Raw genomic sequence first — 24,257 nt, forward strand, 5'->3', positions numbered from 1 at the left:
TGACATTGAAGATCAATTACATTTATTTTTTTCCTAAAAGCTATTTACACATTTACAAACATTTGTATTTTACAAAAAGTTACACTAAGTAATTTTAAAAACATTTTTCTTTACAAAAGCTACAGAAGCAACTACACTGACGTGTCAAAAAGAACAGTTAGTTAGCTCTTGGAATATTAGCTAAGTACCTATCCTCAAAAGACACAGCAAAGCTAAACAAAGTGCAAGGACAACTAAAAGAAAGACCTGTTTCCAAGTTGCCACGCTCCTGTCAGTAGGAATTCCAGACCCATAAATGAGCTCCAGAGTTGCTAACTGCCAACTGCTCGGCAGTACTGACCAGAGTGTGGAGATTCCATGGCTGCACCCATTCACAGGAAAGGCTGAAGGGCAGAGGGCAGGTTGGTTCTAGAGCAGTGACAAGACAGCAAGGCTGCTGCTAAATACAACCCATCAAAGGCTGCGTTTTTATTTGTCTACTAGAAGAACTGAGATGTACGTTGCAGCAGAAGTTACCATGGAATATCAACGTGAACAGTGGTGGGATGTGTGAGACCTAGCGGAACTCAAAAGCTCTCTGGAAAAAAATGTTTAGGAACAAACTGACCTTTGAGAAATATGGCAACAAAAAAGATAAACTTTCTGGTCCAACACAGGCACCACAGGGAAGGACACGGTCCACAGCTTTTAGTGTCTCTTGGCAGCAGGCTGATGCTGCCTTTAGAGCTAAGCATGACTTTCCTGAAAATAACAGATTCCTGCTTGAGGCTACAGAGAACATAGGCATAAAAACATAGGATGGACATCCCTCTATGAAAATAGAGGTGAAATTAATAGCTGATTTTACAAAATAATTTGGCAAAATGTGTCTCCTTTCTCCCAGTAAAGACGCTGTTTCTCACCTATCTGATACCATCTCCCTTCACTCCTCTGACTGTATATAGAGTTGTCAGTGCAATATTCTTGGATGTATCAAATCTTCCTAACTGAGAGGAAGCAAATGACTATGGTATTTGGCAATAATTTACTCGGCCACCTGCATTTATTTCCTTCCTTACTATAAAATATAATTTAAAACCATTATTTCCATTTTGCTTCACAACAGCACATTACGGGCAAATTTTGCATCACAAGTCAGTTGGAGTAGCCTGTAAAAGCAGGTAAATAAATCACCCTTCTCAAGATCATAATGACTAAGTTACTTATTAACACTGAATCTCCTCTGTAAACTGCCCTTCCTTTCTCCAGAAGAGCTTCCAAGTCATTTGTAAGACTGATACTGCAATCTGTAATTTTAACAAGTTCATTTTTAATACATGCACTTTGTGGTTTTGGGTCCCATCTTCTCTATTTGTAACAACAGAAATAGTGCTGTACATTCTGCAGTTGGTTTTGTTTGCTTGTTTGTTTTTTTTGCTTTACAGATTTAGCTAAATACACAGGGTAATAAATAACTTGTAAAATAATCTTATGGTACATTAGAGGAGCACCTCTGTATAAGTATTGCATGGCAGGAATCACAGACACGAACAGGCTTTGGTGAAGAAGGCAGAGGCAGTTCATTGTCCGAACAAGCATTGCAGAAGATCTCACCACAGTTTCGACAATGGTGCTAAATAATGGGGAGAAGAACAGGAAAAAAAAACCATCACAAAAATAAATAATACGCAATGGAAATAGACTTGGTAACTGGATACCAATAAATCACACACAGAGAACAGTCTGAAGTGCGATTCCTTCCAATCGTTTGGTCCGAGCATGGAATCAGTTTTCAAGAGATGATTCATCTAAAAACAAATCTATGGTGCAATCCTAGACAGACCAAACATATAAACCTTGAATCCCTAGAATAAGACAAACTAACATGCTTTGCCAATTAAGAATACAAACAGTGACAATGGATGAGAGTCTGTCAAGCAGCTCTTAAGATTTAACATAAAAAGTAGGTGAAATAAAAATGTGTGCATTATGTAAATAAAGTTTAATAATTAACAGTGCTTCAAAGGTCCAATAAGCTCATTAACTTCTTAACTCTAATAACCATATTAAAAAAAAAAAAAAGTGCACTAAGATTTCCATGTGTCAAATTTTAATGGTGCAACTGCTGCCAAGTACATGAGACAGTGATTCAACAAGGCTGGTTGAATAACTTCAAGTATGGTCCTCACAGCACTAAACTAAACAGGCAACATTGCTTTTGAAAGTAGGGCCCAGCTGTGCTCCCTATATCAAAGAACATCTCAAAAAATACCTGTACATTCATCTGAAGGTTGATATTTCATGCTGCATCTCATCTCTACAACAACCGACATATTTCTCATACTACACATCAATGAGTTGGAAGAAATCTCATTTGAGTTTTACCTTCCTTTTGGAAAGTGAGAATTCCTTTTCACATAACTTGCAATGTGTAGCCTCTTTGTCCTTCAACCAAACCTGCCCCTGGAGTGAAAAAAATAGATCATAAATATGTGTATGTGATAAAGGTAAACTTTGGGTTCAAAGGGACAAGACAAATCAATAGAGTAATGTATGCTGCCTGAATTGCTGAACATCCTGAGATCTCCAGTGTCACACAGACACTCTGAGGCAGCACAAGTTTGCTCCAAAGCACTGCTAACATTGGGAACAGGAACAAAGACATGCTGGAGGTGCAAAAGTTCTACGGCAGAGCTGGGAAAAGCAGTAAGCTATCCAAGTCTCAAAGCTGCAACCTATTTCCCTACTCAATGAAAGAATGTGTGAGGTCACACATCTCCCAATCATAAGCAGACACAACCTCTGCTCTCAAGATGCACAATCCTCAAGTTTCCAACCTTTCAGAAGTACAGCTTATATTTTCATAGACTTCTGGATGATCAAATATTTATCACTAACAAGTGTTGTATTGTCGTCCACATATACTGTCCCAAATACATGTTGTAAAATAAAAAGGGTGTACCTTTGCAATAACATTCAGCAAAGCACATAACTTTATATCAAACACTAAAAATCAAAACCACTGCGTATTTTCTTTTGCTGAGCCTACAAGGAATCTGTGCTTCTCTCCCACCAGAGAATTTCATACAATGAGTCTCTTCTGAATAGCTGCTGTTGAAGAGGAGTCTTCTCATGCTTGTGAAACATTTCAAAGGGGACAGTAAACACAAATGCTTTTCTTTCCTGCAAATCCTACCAACCTGTAATGCTTTGTTTGCTTCTTTTATATCTTCTATTTTCAGCTTGGATCTAAAAAAAAAAAAAAAAAAAAAAAAGGTAATATTTCAAACTGTTACATTCTCAATTGCAGTCTAAAAACCTTACAAGGTTTAGGTGTTCAACAATTAAGTGATGTGTTCCCAACTTAGTATTTTACATTACAGCAGCATCTAGGAGACATACTAAGTGCTACACAAAGACAAAGAATCCTCTGAATGGCTGCAGGTTTGTTTGAGTTTATGTGGTTCAGGACAATAATCTGCACTAGACTAGCACATACAGCACTGGTAGGAACCAGGAATTCAAACTTCTGGACTGTCTTGCCAGGGAAATCAGTCTTCCCACAGCCACCCAGTGCCAACCCACTCAGAACTGTCTGAACTGCAAGGTATATACTAAGTTATTCTACGGGGCTTAAAACCCCACACTAGTCACAGCAAAACAATTTAGAAGGCACATCCTTAAATGAAACAGAGAGAAATGGAGAATAACAATTACTGTGCTCAGAGCTTAACGCTCACCACAGTCTGAGGGGGGTTTTGATAAGGTAATACTTTACGTAGCCTGAAGACGTAGCAATAAACAATGGTCTAAGATTGCCATACAGAGAATCTTCATCTCTTCAAAGAAAGGAATCCATGAGCGTGCAACCTCATAAAAAGATAAACACTATCTTGCTGTACTAGAAGCTGTTATCATCTACTTGGATTACTCTGCAAACTCGTCAACTACTTTCAATGCAAAAACACCTCCTAATGCCCTGCAGGCCCTGTTCTAGCTAAGATTTTCTTTCCAGGACACAAGAATTGCATATGAGGTCACAGTCACAAAGTAAAGAAAACTCAACACATTTCACCTAACTAGAAGTATTTCCTCTTGATAACTTGGCTTGGTAGTATTGCCTTAAACACAGTAGTTCACATGACTGCCATCCTATTCTTTCTCATAACTCAAGTTTACAAGACAAATATCATCATCAGGAATAATGAAATTACTCGCTCAGCTTGGACGCCAGTTCCTGGAGAGCAGCTTCTTGGTCCTGACATATCCTTTTCAGTTGCCTGTTCTTTTCCTGAAGTTTAATGAACTCCTTAAAAAAAAAAAAAAAAAAAAAAAAAGAAGAAGAAGAAAAAAAAACAAAACATATATATATATGTATACACACACACACACACACATATATATATCATATATCTATACATACACATATGCCTAATATGCCTAGAAAACTGGTCCTAACCAAAGCTGATCTTACTGAGAAAGCCAAGCAAATGGATGACTCATCACCCTCACTATTAAGATTTCCAAACTGAATTGAAGCAGCAACAAATCAAGATCACACTCTTTTAGGCCCTAAAAGAGATGCGCCTATTTGCCTCTTCAGATAGGCATCTGAAGAATTGCAAATACTTCAGTTTTGCAATTGAAGTATTTCATGCTTCAGTCTCCCTGAAGAAGCAAATACAATTCACTGCAGGCACTGACAGCACTGTGTAGCCACGTACACCAAGTTAGAGAAAACCTGAAGTAATTTCTGGCCTAACATGAGAGGACAGAAGAAAAAAATGAGGAAAAAGTTAAACAATGTTTCCAGTCTTTTTCCTTAATCTACTTGTGAGAACACATTAATCTAATCTTTCTTATCTGGTTGCAGTAATTCTTAGAAGTCCCGTGTCTAAGTTCATAATTAACTTTTCAGTCAACCTCAAAGTTACTATTCAAGTTTTATTGCAGAATTTACTTTTTTAAGGGTAATTATTTCTTGGGTCTCTATTCGCAGATGAGACACAGTTTCTTTTTCCTTTTGAAGATCATCCTCCAGAGTTTGCCGCCATTCCTTTTCTATCTTCAAATCTGTTTCCAGCTGGAACCTAAAATATGCAAAACAAAGAACACAATCACTGTGCAAAGCAGTATCACTTCCTAAAATAATAAGAAGGAGTTTATATCTGGGTGCAGTATATTGTTGCAGCAATAAACAGCTGGCATGTTTGTTGAAACAGAAATAATGCAGCAATACGGTAACATTTCAGACATTGTAGTAGGTAAAATGCTGTCACTTAGAGAGTGCTTTGGAAAAGAAACACATTCAAAAGGATCAAGACTGTGGCAGCATTTTGAACAGATAGCAACAAATAACCAAGATTAACCACAACATTCTAAGCTGTTTTTAACACATGAATGCAGGAAAGCCCTCCCTTTAACTTCATGTAATTTGTTTCTAAAATAAAAAGCCAACCAGACTGCCACTGATAATACAAAGGACTGCAGGCATCCCTGGTGCTCATAGAAGTTATTTAATGTTATATCTTCAGGTGTTAATCTTCTTGTTTAGACTAAGGCTTATGGAAGTTTGCACAGAATCAAAGATACAGAAGGAAAGACTTTAAAGTGCTCTTTTAATTGAGCTTCCTACATCGCTGAGGTTCAACATAAAGAGGGATCTAAACCCTATTAGTTTAACTGAAGTTCAGTCACTGGCACTGGGGTTATTCTGATGCAAAATCACTCTAGCTGGAATTTCACTGTCATGGAAGAGCTGGTGTTTAGAGTGCTATAGAGAAAACAGGACGGAAGTGCACTGCTCAGCCTTCTACACCTACATCTTGACAAAACAACAGAAAAAGAGAAAAACTGAGAGTAGTCATGCAAGGTTTTCTGATGGAAAAACCTGTAACCACATTAATTTTCCTGTTTGTTATTTTTTAAAATCAAAACCATTTTTAAAGGGAAGACTTGCATTTGGGACACTACCTCAGCATCTGGTTGGAAAAGATCAGAAGTGAACATGACCTTGAGGTTTCAGAACTGCAGAATTCTAAGGTTGGGGTCTGAACTGTTCTTTTGCCAAAATCTGCAAAGATGACTGCAGTAGTAAAGTGAGCATTTGTCAGGGCAGTTAAACACGTTTATTGACATTTAGAGTTGTTAAGAGAGGCAGGGTGGGCTAGTAATCAGACTGGAATCACTGTCTTTTAAGCTCCAATCTTTGTGTCACAGATTTGCCCTGTCTTCAGTAATGTTGCTATTATCTTCCAACAGGCTGAACACCTGCCCCACTGTAGGGAGCCTCTTACACTACACGCTTGTTTAGATCAATAATGAATTTAACAAGAGAAAGGGAGAGGGTTGGCTTTTATGCTATGTTTTATTTTTTATAATTCCTGGGGATTATTTTTTCTGCAGTGGTAAATGAGGCTATTTTTTAAAGGATTTTACCTTATTCATGAGCCTGATTGAACTATTCTTACGCCATTTCTCTTCAGGTTCACACCATTACATAGCTGTGGGTTTTGTTAGAAGTGTGGATTACCGCTACTATGCTAGATATCTTCTCTTGCCTACAGTAGTTCCCTCATGAACTAAGCCAGCACCTTCAGACAAAATATACTGTAGCTCCTCCTCCTCCTTCCAAGCTGCACACCACTTAAGAGGTTCCCAAAGGTAGCCTGACTTTCTTGGAATAGCGTACTTTCTTTCATCTTGCCAGTATGTAACATCAATATCTTTGGTTTTGAACAGAATGTAAATATCAATTATCAACAGCCAACTTGTATCAATGCACAAAACATTACTGCTAAATGCTTTTTCAAACGGCAGGGGTATACTTACAGCTGTTTCTCCTTCTGGGAGAATTCTTTCTGCAGATTTTCAGACTTATTCACATATTCCTGTTTAAGTTTCTCGTCCTCATTCTCAGCTTCCAATTGAGCCTTCTCTGCTTGCTGCAATCTGGTGTAATTCAAATCAACTTTGGGTAAAACTGAAGCTAGAACTAGGGTGTAGAGGGTGAAGAAGACAAATAAAAGAAAAATGGGGAAATAGAAACATTTCTAAATAAAAACAAAGTTTGGGGGAAACTCACAAACTCAAACGAGAAATCCATACAATGCCTATAGAACTAGCTCCTGTTTTTCATACAGTCAGAGAGTAATCACTGTAAGCAATCGGGATTTTTATTTTATACTAATTGATAACAGATGCCAAAGCACGATGATACATATTTTAGAATTGCAGCATACATCTTAATGTTTTTTTTTTTTCCCCTTCCTCTTTAGCATGTTTTTGTGTCATTTTTGGAAGCTTTTTTTTTTATAAATGCTCCCTGTAGAAGTACTTTGCTTGTACTGATCACCCAGGGCAGAGAACGCGTGTTGTGTAAAAGCAGCTCAAAACAACTCAGGCATAAGGCTGAATACAGAGCACTGCAATCAGACAGCAAAACACTTAACTAGCCTAACACAACAAGACGTACCCCGATAGGTCCCACTACATTTACAGAACTCAATTGCATCACGTTTGTAAATGTAAACAGTCTGTACTAAAAATAATGCATTCTTACACCAGCTAAAATAGCTCCATACTATAGACGGTTTAAATAAAACTGATTAGTCAAGAAGCAAGAGGCTGTTTATTAAATTTAATCTTTCCGAATGCTAGAGGTTTGTTTCTGCTTCAGGCACCAACGCCCTTAGAATCCATTAGCCCACTGTGGTTTCTCTCTGCTTCACCACCACTCCAGTCCAAAAAAGGATGGGGGTTCCATAATAAAAGTAAAGGTGCTAAGATGGAACTTGTGCTATTGTGGCTACACTTGCCCTGAAGAAAAGGCAGGAAATCAACAGCCTGTAAAATACCACTGAAAGTCCCCACCTGCTGCATCTTGTTTAATAAAAATGCTTCAAGTGCCCGCTCGAGGAAGTGGGGCAGAAATCTCTGATTCATTCTGTGCTTGATTTCACAATTCCCAGCAGCTAACTCACAGCTCCCAGGATCAGCTAAGAAGATATCAAGTCAGCCACGTCTACATTTGTGCTTCTACTGATAACATTGCCCCAGTGGGAATTTCCAAAAGCTACCAGCAAACAAGTGATAAAAGTCTAGAACTAAATACTTCACAAAGTGTGCACTGTCCCATTCTACTATACCTGCTGTCGTGAGACACATTTGCAGTGACAGAGCACACAGGCCCAAACCAGATGTACGGAAAAGAGTATTCTAGGACAAAGCAGGGCCAGTTAACTGGGCAAAAGACACCACATCAAGCTGCACTAGTCTCTAAGTTACAAAGCAAACTGCAGTGCAGCTCCCACAGCCAAGGTAGAAAGGGAGCTTGCTGCCCAAGGAACACGCCAGCCAAGCCAGGCTACAGCACTGTCCCCTAAACTAGCACCAAGAATGACAGCACAGCTGCAGCACAGATAAGTGCTGAGTGGGACTGAAGTCTGCAGCAGGATTTTAGATTTGGATGTCATGGAGTCAGATAGATGATAGATACTGCTTGCATAGAGCAACTGTGAGTTGGTTAATGTTACCATTTCTGCTACAGTCTAACCCTGTTTTAATCACTGGTTCTGTTTTTTCAAGGCTGGGGGGCATTTATTTCTTTTTTTTTTTAACACTAAGACCATGTTAAATGCTCTCTCTGGTTCCAAAGCAAAGAATAAGATTATATATAATCATGTAGCAGAAACCCTTTTTGTATTATTGTGTTTTGCTCCCATGTTTGTAAACACATTCCCTCCTGCTGAAAGACTCAGATTCTTTTCTAAGTTGACTCCATGTTTGCTTGTCAGAGGAAATAAGGAGAAGTGCATCAAGGGCAGACAGCAGCAAAAAATCTTATTTAGCAGCAACTCATTGAAGAAATATGATTTGTAAAGACTGCCTAATGATGGGTGGAGAGAGGGAAAAGGGGTTGGGCAAAACCGTGAGTTAGGAATACAGTACAGACATGGCCACTGACAAACAAGTTAGACAGGCACCCCTAAATGTAAATCCCATCTCTTACTACCGCTGTGACTGTAGCTGCCCTAGTGCAGCTGAGGCAGGAGCTACAGCTGCGGTATTTGCTATGCCCCACCGCCCTTTCTTTCTTGATCCCTAAAGCCCAGGCTCAAAACACAATGTACCTCCATGAAAATAGGCCACACTCTGTCACATCAGGAGAATGGAATTGTGCTGTAACTGCTTTATCTTCAAACCCTGGAATTCTTCTACCATATGTACTGACTGTATGTTTATACCTCCTTTCTTTCTTAAAGGTACTACTCCGACACAGCACTCAAGCCCCTTTCCCCTTCCCCCCAAAGCCCTGTTCTTGCTGTTCAAGAAAGCAGTGCTAGTTACAAGTGGAAAAAGACATAAGAGAACAGAGAGCTTGCTTTTGGGATAAATATAGCGCCTGAAAGTGAAAGAAACAAGCAGAGATGAAGTATTATCCAGAAGGGCAACTTTTAAAATCTTTTAGTGCCATAAAGAACAGGAAAAAATGGCAGATAAAAAAAACAAATGTCATAATTACGTATAGGCCAAATGAAGAGAGCTAATCAACTTGTTTGTTTGTTTGTTTGCTTTTACAACTGACAAGTGAATAAATGACATTAGAAAACTAGCTTACATTTTCTTAACAATAGTGCAATCATTTACGTTCTCTCTCTTTCTTTTTAAAAGAGGAGTAAAGCGAGATCAGCAAAGATGATCTTACAGAAAACACAACAGAACCCAGCTACGATCAGTTACAGTGCAGGATTTCTAGTACCACTTTCTATGTCAAATTGTCACTTTACAATTCTGAAGTTGCATTTTATCAGTAATATTTAAACAGAAGAGAAGCCAGAGGAGCTTTCAAAATGATATATCTTTGACAAGCTTATACTGGTGCTGAGCCTCATTGCTGGCGCATTTGACAAATGACATTGCAATAGTCCTAGTTTGAGTTAACAGATCTTTGTCACTTCACGATGCAGTGGACAAAAATCAAAGACAGATGAAGGCAGCAAAATAGTAAAAACAAAAATCAGGATAAAGGATAAAAAGAAAAAGAAAAAAGAGGAAAAAGGATGTCAATAAAAGAATATTCATGTCACTAATCTTTTTTTAATATATAACCATGTTTTTAATAACCATATTTAAATGAAAAAAAAAGACATGTCAAACACCAAGATGACAGTGCTTATGGATGTTATATTTCACCATATATTCTATTAAATAGACCAGCATTGCACATAGGCCACTAAATTAAATGCACGAATCACATTTTAATATTATGTTACACATGCAGTCTAACAACAATGGAAATTTATATAGTAGATTTTTAGTCTTTCACTTTTCAATCTTCCAGTATAAAAAACTCCCTATAATAAAAATATTGGTAGTGCTAAAGCAACTGAATGATTTTTAATAGCTTCAGCAAATTCAGCAGCGATCCATTAAGGCAGTGAACACTTGTATCAAATAATCTTGCTTATGCTATAAGCAAGATTGATGCTTTGGTTTCTATTGCATTTCATTCAGATGGAGAAAAATAAAAAGCTAACATTGAATCCAGATTTGAAACAGCTGACGTAACAGCTTCTGCTGTTAGTACAAAAACTGAGGAAAAGAAGATAGCAGACGAAGAAAAATGAAAGATTAATTTTTTACTTAAAATAAGCGCATTTGTTAAAAAGAAAAACAGAAATCAATCCATACAGCACTAGTTACAGTTTCAGAAACTTTCCTTTCAAGTTTTCTAGTTGAAAGTTACATTTCAGTGGCAACGGTGTGGGAATGCAGTAAAACATAAGAGGATGGAGAAATGAATGAAGGAAAACAAAGCTGGATCTGTACCTTTGTTCTAGTTGTTTCATAGTTGCATTAATTTGATTGGTCTTATCCTCTAATCGACCAATTATTTCATTCTTTTCTTTCATTGCATCTTCAGAAACCTGTGTTACAAAAAAGGTTCAAGACAAAAAGGTTAAAGAGTTTTGCACTGTAACTCCAAGGAGATTTTCCTTCTTCTGAAGAGAAAAAAATGTTAGAACGGTACTTAACACAGAATTTCATGCCTAGAAAAATTGTAGCTTACTAAAGATGAACTTTTCACTTCAGTTTGCTTTCCTAATCATTTACTGAGGCCACTTAAATTCACTGATGACCTTTTTAAGTAGCTCACTAGACTGTTAACCATAACAAACCATGATACCGAATCCTTCTTTTTCCCCCACTCATTCTGCTAGAGATTTGGCTGTTTTCTCGTGTTGTTTTTGATCATTTCTTCCCTAAATCAAACATTCTGCATAAAGAATTTAAAGCTCAGTTTCCCTGGTGTTGTTAAATGAACGTTGGGTCTCTGAAATCCATACTCTCCCAAAGAATTTTTTAGCTTTGCACTGTTACAGATTTTCTTTATTTGGTAACAGATTTTTAAAAGCTGTCATTAGGTTTCTCCAACAAGCAAAATCTTGTTTTCAAAATGCTTTGTGCTGCTTTGAATGCTCACATCTTCTCTTTAACATCACACTATTTGACTGCACCTTTTGTATTTCTCATTTTCCTTACTGGACAGGTCAAGGAGTGTGAATATCACTAGATATACAACTATTCTATTCCACAGAAGTTAAAAGGCCATGCTCTTAGTATTATGTTTTGCTTTTCTATAATCTCAAGAAAATGAAGTGACTGCCTTTAACAGTGCTTTGCGTTAAATCACACTGTCATCAGTAATGTTCCAAATAAACATGTTGACCTAAGAAGCAGAAAGAAAGCAGAAATTAGGCAAATAACAATATCTATAATGGAAATGAATCTCTCTTACTTCTGTCATTTCATCAGATTAACAGCAGACCTTACCTGCAGCTTCTGGTACATTTCCATGTTAATTGCTTTAACTTCATCAAGCTGCTGCCGAAGGCCTATGAGCGTATCCTGCTTCTCGTGGATGTCCTTCTCCAATAACTTCATAGCAAGTTCTATCTCATGTTTCATGCTAACTTGAACTACCAGCTCATTCTCCATATCCTACATAACACACAGGCAACACAACGCTAAATCTTTCAACAATCATGCAATGTTTTATCTGTGTTCTGAGAAAGGGAAAAGCTAACAGAGCTGCAGGAACATCCAACACAAAACCCTCTGTAACTGTGCAAAATAATTATCTACAAGAACGTTACACTTGTGTATTTAGCAACTTATGCTCAAAAAAAGAAAAAGAAATTGTCATAGGTTAACCTAAAATCTACTGCACCCATGACAGGGGTATAGACAGCCTGCAGGGCCTAATTATTTTCCTTTGTCGCCCCTCCTTTTTCTGATAGATGGTTGTATTATCATGCAAAACCATGACAGAAATAAAACACTTTTGGATCACGCAATTTGGAACACATCACACAATACCACATGATTTCTTGTAGACACAGAGTTGAGTATTAATTGCAAAAATAGAATTACAGGATTTCTATTTTTGCAAGAAATACTTAACAAACATATAGAACATGCAGTGCTCCTTATCTAAAACATTCTCAAAGAAATTCTGTTTTCCTTACTGTTCTAGTAACATTGTTACAGAAATACTACAGCAATGACTGCTTTTTTAGAAAACCCCTCATTATCTGCTGTCATGGAAACAATGCTCTGGATTAAAGGCAGAGCCTAACCTGAGCCAAACCAAAGCTACAAATAATTATACACAGACTTGAGTACAACCCTTCCCAGAAATGCTGTGTACTTCAATGAAAGTGCACTCACCTGCCGAAGCTGTGATTCTTCTCGAAGCTGCCTCCGTGCTTCATTGTACATCTCATCTAATCCCTGCCTGGAGTGTTTGTATGTCTGAAGTTCTGCTTCAACATCTACTTTAGTTACCTAGAAAGAGATGCAGAATCCTTATTCATTACAAGTTCAGCCACTAATACCATAAACTCCAATCACAGTACAAACAGGAAAATAGCTTCTGTTTCAGCTTAGTGGTCATCAGTTTTACAAGATGTGAGTAAACCAGCAAAATAAACTGTACTACAATATACCTCACCCTTCAGTAAGTCAGTCCAAAACACCGCTGTTTCAATATTGAGCAATCCCAACACGCAACAAACCTGCACTTTTACCTGTAAAGGGAGTTAACCTCTTATCCTGTACAGGGATTTACATAAGGAGTTACAAATTACAGCTTAAAAAGCAATTGTACACCCACTTATTCCTAATGATGCATCAGTCTTTTAATAAGAAAGGTCAGAATACAATTCACCAATCAAAACATGCTCTGTTTTGACAAGATTCTCAGATAATAGTCCTAAATGCCCTTAATATGAAGCTTAAGTTTATATATAAATATATATAATCTTTTTTTTATTTTTTATTTTAAACAACCTATAATCCTTTAACTTCAACCTACCTACACCATTATAAAGCTTCCCAATTCTAACAGGTTCTTCCCACAAATAAAAAAAAGCTGTTTTAAATCTGGCCAACTAATGCTTTCATCAAGATGCAAAGGAAGCACAGTCAAATGACAATGAACCACACAGTATTAAAGTAAAACTGACGTACCTCTAGATGATGCTGTGTTTTCATTAAGATCAGAGTATTTTCACTTCTTAATTGATGATTTTCTTCCTGAAGTTTAATTATATTGTTTTTGGCTATTGCTAACTGGAATAATGATAAAAAATAACAAATAAAAAGTGAGCACTGCTGTAAGAAAGAAAAACATAAAAACATTCTGATGAATGTGAGACCAAGACATGCTCTGCCCTGTTCTTGCAGCCTACCAAAGAAAGGTTTAACACTTAACAGCACAGATATCCAAGATACTTCATTATTTCATGTCTGGCAAGGAGAAATATATTTTCTTTTCATAGCTTTGTTATTATTCAAAGACCCTCAACCTCCTTTTCTCATCCTCTATTTTTCTCCTTCTTTTTGGATTGAAATACATCCAATTTTGTTCTTTCTGGACAATTTAATATATCATATGGTGTAATTTAAATAAGAAAGGCTCTCCCGGATGTAGAGAAAACATATTCAAAGAAGATAAAACATTATAATTGAGCCCTTTATTATATACCCAACATCAGGCCTACGAGCCAGCTGATATGAACAGACGGATGGCTAAACATGATGGCTTGTAAAGGAACCTGAAAACTCAGAGAATTAATGCTCAGGACAAAAAGTTTTCCTCTCTCTGAACACAAGAGCACCCAGAGTAAGCTAGCTATCCTTTCAACAGCTGAATGCAGACATTCACATTTTCCACTTCATTAACTGTTTCTCAATCAGCTTGTGTTAAAAAGAAAGGCACTCGCTCTCATAAAGCTAAAGAATTTGGAATCCAGGGAAATATCAAAGATAACTGAAAAGATAAGAAATAAATACAATACCAGATCCAGAGAAATGTAAAAACTGGATATGGTAAATAAGCAAGAAAGAGCCTTTTGGCTAATGCTGAGAACAGTAACAGGAATTGCTTACTGAACTACTTTCTGTCTCTGTGTATCAACTGGTGTCATCCACTGAGCGCTAACTGGCTGCACAAAATCGGCCTGACAGCTGGCCTGAAGAAATGCTTACTTTCTGTTGCTGACCCAAGTGGGAAATTGTCACATTCATAAAGAATTCATTTACTGATGCTGCATGCCACCTAAGCAAGCTGACTGCAAATCCCTGCTGCTATTGCACCTTTATTTCAAGGCAAATTATAAACATCTGAATGTATTGTAGACTAAAATAATTCACAGTATCACAGTATCACAGTACATTAAATTAATTAAATTAAAACATATTTATTTAAATATTTGTGACAGCAAAGCACACGTATTGTACATTACTAAAAAATAATACCTCTTCAATCAGTTTAGTGTTTGACTTCTCTAATGAATCAACTCTTGCATGTAGACTGCTAACCGTGCTACTGAAAGAGAGAAAGAAAGAAACTGTTACTCAGAATTCTATCAAAACCCATTTAACCAACCTCGAGGGCTTTAATGTGACATACAGTCATCAACCATCAATAAGTGCTAAAAGATCTTCATCCATTATTTGAGGTTTTCTTAAACAGAAGGAAATCACGCTCCTCTGTCAAATGTTTATACGATTCTTCCCAGTTCCCAATGTCACCCTGGTCAATTGAGCCAGTTTTTGAATAATATTGTACCCCAATGTTTAAGGAGTTTGCTGAAAGTTGAATTTGCAACCTTCTTGTTTTCCCAGCCCCTGATTCATATCTGCTGAAAATCATGCTCTAGATTCTCTTTCTCCAAAAATTCAATTTCCTTTATAAATTCATTTTTCTTTTATAAGACCATCTGTTTCTCCAGTTTTTGATACTATTCTCAGAGTCCCTCCTTCATGCTGCTTCTTGCCTTCATTTACAACACTTATAAAATAAATAAATAAATAAATCTGTTTTTTTTTTCCCTGTTATTCTAGCTTTTTAAATCAAAGGACACCCTTTGACCAGAAAGCCTCCATCACCTGACTGCCCATCTCTGCTATAAGCGTATTTTTATGCTGCCCTTTCTGCACTGAACAAAAAACATATCCTGAAACACCATTTACTTTTCCACCTATTTCTGTGCAGGAGATGGAGTCCAGAAAGCCATCAGTTCATTAAGAATGGCAAGGTAGAAGAGATCAGCACATTTCATTCAACCAACATTAAAAATGAGGAGAGCTATTGAAGCACTGGTTTGCAAGTAATTCTGTGCATAAACCAGTGTACAGTAACATGCAGCAGCTCACCTAAGTGATGACAGCTATTACTAAGCAACCACCCCCATGCTTAATTGTGACAGTTCTTTTCTCCTCAATATACTTTAATTTTGCTTGTATTGGATGCACAAAGATTCTGTGTACTTCAGGACGCTTCTGCTCAGTAACTGATGCTACTTCAAATCAGAACATGCACACCCCAACAGCAGCCATATAGTGACCAACAGCTGAGATCACCAGCATTAAATGAATAAATATGATCGTGTGTCAAAAAGGGACCAAGATCAGCTACACTACAGATCCTATAGGAGATCTGAGCAGGTTTGTTGGTATTTTTTTGCCAAGGCAAGATACAAAACCACGGAGATTCATCCATAACACACAATAATACTTACTGACAACTGTTAAACAGACTGCAGTTAAAATGGTATTTCTGACAATGCATCCAGATCAAGCTTTTCATTCATCTGAAGTTATAAATCCTGAGCACCACAATCAATTTTGCCCTCTCTTAACAGGTTCTGACTATCAAAAACAGAAGCATGAAAACAGATTTCCTCCCTCAGTCTCCCAAGAGAGACTTCATTCAGCCTGGCTACATTTTCAGTTTAAGCACGAAGAATATTCACCCATTTCCCTGAAGTTCTCTCTCACAAAGCTGTGGTAGAAAAGGAGATAGAGGCATTTTACCTGTGAGCCTGAACAGACATGCATACTTCAAAGTAATACTTACTTCAGTTGTCTGTTTAGTTCTTCAACATAATTCTTTTGGTCCAAAATTGCAGCAATCTGTTCATTTCTAAAACAAGAAAGACATAATCTGAGCTTTACCAAAATTCCATAGTGAATTATGTTCTGAAAATTTCAAATGCAAATGTTCGTATTAATTGTACTTCAAAATAAAAAGAAGCAATTTCATCTCACAGTCTTGAAGTCAGTAACTTACATGTTGCGACAACAGTGAGAGCCAAAAAACCACTGCTTTAACTGCAAATAACTTCTGTTTACTCTGCCATAACTCGGGCTCTTTGAAATACTGAATGCTTAGTAAGTTCCTTTACTCAGCTACCTTGCAGTCCTTCAGTGCTGTCCATCAAGGTCAATGCAGTAGGTGAAGTTGCTTAGCCTTGCTCCAGAGAGCACACATTCTGATAACTAAATAGTAATAGAGAGCAGCATAGTGAGCCATTCTCCTCAAGACTGTGAGACTGCAACATTTCATTTTTAGGAAACTTTTTTCCTACAAAGAACAGCGCATCAATAAAGACATTATTTGTTAATAACCCAAATCTGAGGGATCTAGGGAGGACATACCTTTCTTTTCCTCCAATGTCCTCGTCGCTCTTTAAATACATCGAGAAATCAATCACACCAACCTAGGAGCAAACAAATGTACACAGTTCCATATGGTGGAAGTAACTGCTGTGGAAGTTCAGGCTTTTGTATCTATTTACTGGTACCTCAGTTACATCAGCTTTGCAAAGAGTGTCAGTTAATTGACGTTCAAAAGAACTGAACAGTAACATTTTAAACCAACAGGTCTAGTCACAGTGATTTGTTCAAAATGTTTCATTGGAAACAAAAACAAACCAGGAACCAAATCTTTCTCATTAGGAGGAAATCATGTGTTCTCATACCTGAAAGATCCTAGCCAAAAGCTTAAAGGAAAATGTCCAGCACTAATGAACCCTACAGGTGACTGAGGAGGCTTGAGACAATTTGTCTGTAGTATTTCACATAACAGTCTTTCACAGCACAACACCCAGAACTGATGTTTCTCCCATGTTAACTTCTTGAGAAGTTAACTTCTCAAAATTCCATGCCCAATAGCACTACCTCTCTGCACTTGCTGATTGCCAGGTATGCACACACAACTTTCCATTTCTACTTTTAAACCTTGTTAAATCTGAATCTTTACCATTCACAAACCTCTACTTAACTCATATGCTTTACCATCATCTCTAGCACCATGGTTACAATAATATTTCCATTTCTCTGATCTACTGCTTCTTTCTTCAGCTCCATTTAGCTTTTGCATACAAGTACCTCACTACATTTTCTTGGATTGCACGTTACTCTCCTATGTATTTCCTATCATAGTCTTCTGTCTGTTCTTTCCACATCTTTTCTATAGAGTCTCTCCTCCACAAGCTCTTATTTAAACATATTTAGCAAAATATTACATCTCTAAGTTTTCCTTTAATCCTCAACATGAACACACATTCCTCCACTGAATAGAAATCCTCCAGCATACCAAAAACACATTCCAGGTGCGATTCCAACCATCCTTTAAAAGGCTCTTTCTACTTAATACAGCTTACTGCTCTTGGTTTCTCTGAAGAAGGTGCCTTATTCATGCCACTCTTCACAAAGGGGATTCCTGTAAAACCTCACCATGACAGCCACAATTACCTTCTCAAATCAAGTTTTCTCTCCCCTCATAGAACAAAGCCACTGGAGTGACCTAGATAACAAAGATGCAGCTAACAATAGCTACTTGTAATTTATAACACACAGTAATTCTCAGTACTGAGGATTGCACATCGATAAGGCTCTTATAATTACACACTTTTCTGTATTGTGTCTTCTGGTAGGTAACATCAGTGCCTAAAACCTTAGAGAGTTACTAGTATGAACACTAAATAAAAGTTAACCCCATGATTCAACAGCACACAAAACCTAGTAGCTAGAAATTTTCTTTGACAGAAAAATTGCTTTTTCAGTCAAACATACTGAAATAAATAATTATCACATAAACTACACAGAAATTCTCCAAATTATCTGGAAAAAACAAACAAACAAACAAACAAAAACAATCAAGGCTGAACACAGCTTACATGTATTTATAAATACCTGCACGTATGCCTTTAAAAACAGTCCATCAAGATTTGCTTAGAAAAGATAGCAGTTGGAATTCAAAGCAGTCTGCAAAGCACACAGAGCTCTGCTGATACTCTACTGACACTGTTTGTTTTGCCATCAGAAAGCAGTCCCCCTCTTGTAAGGTCTTTTATTACACTAAGTGAAACATGCTAGTTCTTTTATTAACACTCCCATTGTGTTCCAACAATAAATGGATCAAATGGGTCAAACTGAACATGGAACTATGCCCAAAGAAAAGGATAAGTTACACAATTAAAACGTTAACAACTCTGCCATTGCTACTACTGCATCCATTTGACAACAAAACCTTTGCACTCTGATGATTATCACCACCTGAAGGTCTGATCTAACTGATACTGAGGTTAACACAACATCCTCACTGATCCAGGATCGTGCCCTGACCAGTCTAGTCAGATTTCTAAATTCTCTGCACTCAAATTGCTCATTTACCTGTACTGACTTACTTGTGAATCCAGGTCTTCGCCCTTTACACACAGGTTGGCATCTATTACATTTAGCCCAACCAGCAGTCCAACAATAACTGCTCCTTCCTCTTCCATCATCAGCGCATGATACTCATAAAATTCACTGTTAAATAAAAAGATCATCTAAATTGGTACACTCCATATATCCACATGCAATAAATTAACAGCAAGAGACACCTGAGTCTGAACTTCCTTTGATTCTAATCTTCCAGCACTCCTAAATATGGGCCAAGTCTGCACACATTTTGATTCTACGAATGTTTAAAACCAGGAAGCACACAGTTTGCCCCAGAGGCTATTTAAAAATACAGACAGAGCCTTGGGCTCCACAAATCTAACCCACAAGCTGTTGGAGGACTGGAAAGCTTTGGTAGGAAGATTTCTCTTGCTTTTAAAAAGAGTCTTCCCTATACACTTGTAGTAGCCACTCTGACAGAAGTCTTATGATTAAACAGTGTGGAGATTAATGAAGATATACTTGAAATTAAATAAGCAAAGTAAGAGACTAAAGGGTGTAAGAAAAATGGGAAGAAATTATTTAAAGGTTTTTAAATGAAAAATACTCCACCAAGCCAGAGAATATTAATATCCTCCTCACATTCTCTAAATAAACTTTAGACCCTATGAAACAAACTGCTCATTCAATGGAAGAGTCCATCACTGTTGAGCATCAATGACGTCCTGACATATCAGCATTATCTGTAGTAAACAACAATTCTTCAAAATATTTACAAGTATTTATAATATTTATACAGAACTGAAAATAAGATGGTAAGTCCTTCTTTTCTTTCTGCTTCACTCAGCTCACCACAAAGAAGGAATTGTACTAGAAGAAAACAATGTCATATTTAGAACTGTGAAACGAAGGGCAAAGTCAAGTCAACAGTCCTCCACACAATGGATGCTTAATAGAAAAGCATATGGTAAGGGTGAATTATTCCCCTCTCCACATGCTTCCAATCCACATTCTTCATGGCTGAGGAACACAGCAGGAGCCCCATCACCCTCACCAATGAAAGAGCAGTCAGGCATGCTGCAGAAGACCTGGGGAGACATCTCTGCATCTATCAGCTGGACCTCAATCTTCATGAGACAACAGAGTTTGGACTCTTGACCACAAGTACTGCAGGAAATCAGCCCAGATACCAGAAGCCATGTCTTGTTTTTTTACAGATATATTAGAAAGCAACAAATAGAAAACACTATTTTTTTTTTTTAGGAAACTAAACGCATAAAAATAAATTCTAAACAAAATCTATTTACCTGAGAAGCTCTCTCTGAATGATTAAACAGCGAAGATAGTCAGCCATTTTCTTCTGCATTAATGCCAACCGTAACCAGGCCCTGGCCCGGCCCAGTGGTGTTCTGGAAAAAGGGGATGGAGAAAACAAAGTCCAAAATCAACCATATAACAATTAATTTGCTGTCTTGATTATCTTATCAGTCTAATGGTAGAGCAATTAACATCTCTGAAACTACTTCAGTTTCAGAAACATAGTTTTTAAACTACTGAGTGATGCAGTACAACTCTATGCTACATACTCCAAATTCTAAGCTGTACATCTTCACAAATTGTGGTACATTAATAAGATAATTCAAAGCAAACAATGGCAAATTTAGCTAACATTAATATCTAATAAATTAAACCTGAATATTTTCCTATAAGTATGCACTTACATACTTACAAAGTGATATACATATAAGTGGAGAGGGGGAAAAAAATCACAATCAAAATCCACACAGATATGCTATATCAAGAAGGAAAGTGCAACAAACATAACCAAAGGTATTATTTCATCAAGCTTGATACAAAAGTAAGTAATAATTGGTATACCTACATTTTTTAGATGAGGTCTGAAGATAAAAATTGTAACCTTGATGCTGCCACATAACCCCTCTCAATGTAAACAAGCCCTCTGAGAGCTGAACATGCAGTCAACTACACAACTAAATGCAAAAGAAGAGTGCAGAGAGATGGAAGGAGACTGCAGCCTGCAGCATAAATTCACATTCCAGAAGGATCCTGCACTAGAGAATACTTCTACAAGACTCCAAACAGCTGTCCAATTCTTTCCACTTCAGTATGGCACCTTATGGCTAGCAAGATCCCGCTGTGCCCTCCTCCAGTATCACATGCTAGCTGTTCAAAGGCTCGATTAATGCCAAATTAAACAATGACAATTGTAGATTCTCATTCAGATCCATTATTTCTTGTAGTATATTTTACAAACACAGCTTACTTGAGGCCAGGCAAATCTCTGACACTTGCTGCTATTTCCTCAGCTTCTGGATACAATTTCTCCACAAGTTCCAAAGGACCCCAGATAGTTTTATTGTAACTTAAAAAGGATTTTCTTACTAGGAAACAAAAAAAACATCACCGAGTCAATTGAAATGCTGGAGCAGTTTCCTTCAAAAATAGCTGGCCAGTTTGGCAGTGCCCAGTCATCTTACAAATTACTTTGCTGTGAACAGAAAACTGCTGCTACTAGAACAAGATAGTACTTAAAAGGTCTAGTTAAACATACATGCTACACACACGCAGATGCTGAATCCCTGGGTCACTCACAACCACAAACGGTTCACAAAGCAAAAAGTTGGCAGATGCAGAAATGCAAGTTGTGAAGTACTAGTGACAGCATCAATGACAGAAGGAGAGAATTCACATAATTTACTCTCTTCTTAAAGAAACACAGCACACAGATCTTATCTCATTCATGAGAGAAAGGAAGAAAGACTGCGTGTTTGAGATGAGAAACATGCATCTAGAATAACCACCACACCTTTAAGGCCGTGCTTCAGGCAGTGCTCCATGACAACAAAGAACTGCTGCAGAGGAGGGTAGTCAGAATCCAGAGTACGGCCAAAGCTCAAAGCTGATTCAATGAGTCCTTTGATACTCAGTTTGGCCATGTTCAGTAGATTTGCTCTTTCTACAGCTGTTGGGTCTTTTACAGCTAAGGCGAGAAAGAAAAAAAAAGTTATGGTTCAAGTTTTAGAAAGGATGCAAAATAATGGAACGATTCATAGCTGCCTTACCCAAAGGAAGCTTACCTTAAACAAGGGATATTCAAAGGAATAATTCAGTAAGTGCTACAAGCCACCACACCGTGGAAAGGTGTACGGTCCAGAACAAACACCTTCACATATACTGTGCTGTTGGAGAAGGTGAATCAAAAATGGAGGCCAGAAACATCAGTTTTCAGTTTGTTCTTGCACCTCACGATAGCAGTCAGACACAGCAAGATAGCACAATCATCAATGCTGTGCTAAGATGCTTGGCTGCTTAAGAGCAATCAGTGCCCTCACCACTGAACCTAGGAAACATTCCTGCTTGGTATATTGTAGTATAATAGGCTCACAACAGTTCTCTATAGGATTAAGGTCCCTTCCAACTTGCACGATACTGTGATACTGTGATTATTTTACATTGTGTCTTTACTTTCACAATGACTAAAGCATATGTTTTCCGTTTGAGGCTGCAGCTAGCCTCAGTGAGTAAAGCTAGAGCAGCTGCATGAAAACATGACATTTGCATGCTTGTTTTTCCCTGAACAACAACAACAACAATAAATAAAAATAAAAATCTAAGATCCTTCTTATAGATACAAAATATTTCCTAGGCAGGAAAATCTAAGTGTGGAAAATGAAGCTTTTGCCAGAAGTTGCAATCTGAAATGCTTTTAGTGCACTCCACAGAACGTACACTAAGAAATTTATGTGTAGGGGTTAAACCTTGTCAGTAAGATTCCCACAGCTTTTCAAAGTCTAATCAGACAGAACAGATGAGGCTCCTCTCCCTGTAACTGCAGCTACTGAGAGCAGAGCGGTCAGGAGATTCCCAGTTTATTTTCACTCATAACGAAGCATCTCAAACGTTCAAGCTGCCATCTATTCCACCAAATGGAAACATGAGACAAAGCCACACTGTTCACTCACCAGGATCAAAAGGATCGGAGAGAAGCAAAAGTTTATGATTTATTGGTTTCTGCTGTTTGCAATTAAATATCACATATACGCGTGCCTATTTTCTTTATAACTGCCCGACAGTTTCCCACTGGGTTCCTCTGGGAGCAATCAAGTCACTTGTCCGACTTCTCTAATTGCACTGCACTGCTTTAGCTTTTTAGATATCAGAACCTCAGAAAATTATCTTCTTAATGCTCTCTATTCCTAACTGCCCATCAAACACCAAAGCAGCACACAACCCAGCCTACCTCACGGCTTCTAGAAAAGAAGCATCACTGAGGTTACGTACCCAAGATAACCTTAACAATTACTCCCATACTGCCTCAACTTACAGGCACTATTTCTATTGAGAAAATGCTGCCACACGCGGGTACAGCTGGCAGGAAGGGGCAGCCGGCGAGGTGCTGAGGCAGCCCCGGCCCTGTGAGAGCACCCAGCCCTGTGACAGCGCGACCCATCCGCACGGCGCTCTTTCCCTTCTCGCGGCTGCTGAGACGCCAGGCGCGGGCTGCACAGGCTGCCGGCGGCCGCTCACAGGGATACCACGAAGGGCCTGCCCCCAACCCACAGCCGGGACAAGCCGCACGGCGGGCAGCATCAGTGCGCAGAAATCGAGCGGTCTCCGCACTACGGCGGGGTCCCGCCCGCGCCTCTCATCGCCGCCAGACGCCGCTCCGCCCTCCTCTCAGGCAGCGCAAAGCCCTCAGCTCCCGCGCACCAACCGCCCGCCGCCTCCGTCCCGGCCGCGCCGCCGCCGCCCCTCGAGGCCCCGCAGTGGACATTTTCTGCTCGCGCCCGCCGCAGCCCCGCAACCCCGCAACCCCGCAACCCCCGGCCCTGCGCCGCTCACCCATGGCTGGAGAGGAGGAGCCGCCGCCCCGGCCGCTCCCTGCGGGCCCCGCGCCTCCTCCCGCCCCGCCCGCCGCTGCCGGAGCCCGGCCCCGAGGGCGCCCCCAGCGCCGGGAAGACCGCCCCCGCCTGCAGCTCGCGGGTATCGCGATACTACGGCCCTGCGCGTGATGTAAGCGAGCCCCGGCTGTCACTGCGGGGTGTCCCGCGCCCGGAGGAAGGAAGGAAGGAGCGTGCTTTTGAGCACGGAAATAGGCTGGCAGTGACGATGCATGCTCCTTCTTACTTTTATTATCAGCTCAGGAGAGAGCACAGCACTGAGACTGAGGCAGTGCTCAAACCCGGCATCGCAGACCGTGCCTGCATGAGAAAGCTCTGTTTCAAAGTGACACAGGTCAA

At 38.8% G+C, this 24,257-nt stretch overlaps 1 protein-coding gene across 3 annotated transcripts; it reads right to left on the reverse strand.

Annotated features, from left to right (window-relative positions):
* Positions 1-23,934, reverse strand: RUFY2 (RUN and FYVE domain containing 2). Of its 3 annotated transcripts, none has more exons than XM_072340232.1 (18): positions 23,860-23,934; positions 21,824-21,997; positions 21,281-21,398; positions 20,304-20,405; positions 19,020-19,143; positions 16,987-17,048; positions 16,406-16,471; positions 14,803-14,869; positions 13,513-13,614; positions 12,712-12,828; positions 11,815-11,982; positions 10,810-10,907; positions 6,811-6,930; positions 4,940-5,069; positions 4,194-4,288; positions 3,180-3,228; positions 2,365-2,442; positions 1-1,612 (listed from the first exon to the last, which is right to left on the reverse strand). In XM_072340232.1, the coding sequence occupies exons 1-18, from the start codon at positions 23,861-23,863 to the stop codon at positions 1,469-1,471; spliced, it is 1,818 nt and encodes a 605-aa protein (XP_072196333.1). In that variant the 5' UTR covers positions 23,864-23,934; the 3' UTR covers positions 1-1,468. The 3 variants fall into 3 exon arrangements, with proteins under 3 accessions (XP_072196333.1, XP_072196332.1, XP_072196334.1); XM_072340231.1 differs by having other exon boundaries at positions 14,803-14,872; XM_072340233.1 differs by lacking the exons at positions 1-1,612; positions 2,365-2,442; positions 3,180-3,228; ... (1 more) ...; positions 4,940-5,069; positions 6,811-6,930 and adding an exon at positions 7,134-9,934 and having other exon boundaries at positions 14,803-14,872.
* Between the last annotated feature and the right edge of the window lie 323 nt (positions 23,935-24,257).

The sequence above is a fragment of the Excalfactoria chinensis genome, chromosome 6 (assembly GCF_039878825.1).
Source record: "Excalfactoria chinensis isolate bCotChi1 chromosome 6, bCotChi1.hap2, whole genome shotgun sequence".
In the NCBI taxonomy this organism is placed as follows: Eukaryota; Metazoa; Chordata; class Aves; order Galliformes; family Phasianidae; genus Excalfactoria; species Excalfactoria chinensis.

Coding starts and splice junctions, on each gene's coding strand:
- RUFY2 (XM_072340231.1), bottom strand. Junction 20,406..21,280: donor AGAGATTTGCCTGGCCTCAA/GTAAGCTGTGTT, acceptor CCCTTTTTCCAG/AACACCACTGGGCCGGGCCA. Junction 3,229..4,193: donor CTGGCGTCCAAGCTGAGCGA/GTAATTTCATTA, acceptor TTTTTTTTTTAG/ATCCAAGCTGAAAATAGAAG.